The sequence below is a fragment of the Bos indicus genome, chromosome 1 (genome assembly GCF_029378745.1).
Source record: "Bos indicus isolate NIAB-ARS_2022 breed Sahiwal x Tharparkar chromosome 1, NIAB-ARS_B.indTharparkar_mat_pri_1.0, whole genome shotgun sequence".
Taxonomy (NCBI): Eukaryota; Metazoa; Chordata; class Mammalia; order Artiodactyla; family Bovidae; genus Bos; species Bos indicus.
The window spans coordinates 6,235,886-6,237,801 of record NC_091760.1 but is presented as its reverse complement, the minus strand read 5'-3'; the positions used below and the strand labels follow the sequence as shown (position 1 = coordinate 6,237,801).

The 1,916-nt window shown below is 42.7% G+C and overlaps 1 protein-coding gene across 1 annotated transcript; it reads left to right on the top strand.

The window, feature by feature from the left end:
- The first annotated feature begins 240 nt into the window (after positions 1-240).
- LOC109562126 (keratin-associated protein 13-1-like) lies at positions 241-819 on the top strand. The gene has a single exon (XM_019965084.2). It carries the CDS (start codon positions 256-258, stop codon positions 757-759), a length of 504 nt encoding a protein of 167 aa, XP_019820643.1. The 5' UTR covers positions 241-255; the 3' UTR covers positions 760-819.
- The last annotated feature ends 1,097 nt before the right edge of the window (positions 820-1,916 follow it).

Here is a 1,916-nt window from a genome sequence, read left to right as displayed (position 1 = left end):
TCATTGGCTTTGGCTATAACAACAGAATTACAGCATCCATAAAAACAAATGTGAGAAACCATTCACCTGCAACTGCAATTACCGAGAAGACTACTGAATTACACATATGCAAAAGAGGAAATCTCATGTAGGAACCATGATCCCCTGGTGTGCCACACCACTTGCTGGAAGTGTATAAATGCCACAGTGCAGGAGAGACATTCAAACTCAGAATCTTCTCACTGTAACTCAACTGAACTCACATCCCCTGTCAAAATGTCCTACAACCTCTGCTCTGGAAACTTCTCTTCTTGCTCCCTTGGGAGCTACCAGCACTACCCAGGTTCCTTCTTTCCCAGCAACCTGGTCTACAGGACTGACCTCTGCTCTCCCAGCTCCTGCCAGCTGGGCTCCTCTCTCTACAGTCAGGAGACCTGCTGTGAGCCAATCAGGACCCAGACTGTGGTGTCCCGTCCCTGCCAGACATCCTGCTACCGCCTGAGGACCTCCACGTTCTCCAGTCCCTGCCAGACGACTTTCCCTGGGTCTCTGGGCTTCAGGTCCAGCAGCTGCAGCTCCCTGAGCTCTGGATCCAGAAGCTGCTACTCAGTGGGCTGTGGATCCCGTGGCTTCAGACGGCTGGGTTATGGAATCTGTGGCTTCCCTTCCCTGAGCTGTGGATCTGGATTCTGCCAGCCAACCTACTTTTCCTCCCGTAGCTGCCAATCATCCTGTTACAGACCAACCTGTGGATCTGGCTTCTATCGTTCAATTTGTTGAAGGTCTAAATCCTTTTGCATATTGAGATCAAAGTCTCTCTCAATATACCCATTGTTTTCCTTCTCATATTTACCACCAATCTTTTATTCTTAAATCATCAGTTTCTTGCATCATCAACTTTTGAGGGACTCTAAACTTAATGAATAACCCAATATGAAGTCCTAATACATGTACTGTTGGATTTTCATGGAAAAGCATTTGAAAATGAAAATTTTAATCTAATAAATTTACATCATCTGACATTGAAATGTATTGCTTGTCTCATTATTTGCCTATAGTTTAATCAGTATTCGGGAATTTTAAATAAAGATCAATGTGCCTCTGAAACTGGATGTGAAAACACACATTTTGAAAGATTTTAGCAAATTTATATTGTCATTGCATATGTTTCCTAGTGGGAGTAATTATTTCCTGGAGGTCCATATTTTATTTGCCTCAATATCAGTGATATTTGTCTGAGGATGGAAGCATGGATTTCTGCTAATAATGGAAAACAGAGAAATTGGTGTATAACTAGAAATGCAGGCAACAAAAATATAGTATAATTTATAAGATGATATAATATGTAGAAAACATACTGAAAGTCTAGTATCTGAATGTAGATTTTCAGCTAAGAGAAAAAATAAGCCTTTAAACAACTCCAAGGGTAGATGCTTTGTTCTCTATTGGTTGGCATAAATGCCGTAATCCTTCCCTGAGCCTGGTCCCAGTGCATGATCCTTTCTGAGCCGTACCTATGAACATTCATAAAGAGATTCACAATGATTTTAACTGGGGAGCAACTGGGTTAAGCAGTGAGTGCTAATTCTTTTCAGTCGTATCTCACTCTTTGCAACCCATGGATTGTATCCTGCCAGACTCCTCTGTCCATGGGATTTTCCAGGCAAGAATACTGAAGTGGGTTGCCATTTCTTTCTCCAGGGGATCTTCCTGACCCAGGGATCAAACAAGTGTCTCTTATGTCCTCTTCACTGGCAGGCAGATTCTTTACCACTAGTGCTATCTGGGAAGCCCACTGGGTTAAGGAGATGTGGGATAACCTTCTGAGGCTTCCTCAAGGCTCAACCTGAGTTACTAACAGCAACACACATGGAGCAGTGTTGAATAAATACCTGTATCCTCTAGTCTTAGGCTGTATCCTTTGCTCCTAGTATGTT

Excerpts from the sequence above, each read along its gene's own strand:
- LOC109562126 (XM_019965084.2), top strand. The coding sequence starts at position 256 with ATGTCCTACAACCTCTGCTCTGGAAACTTCTCTTCTTGCTCCCTTGGG.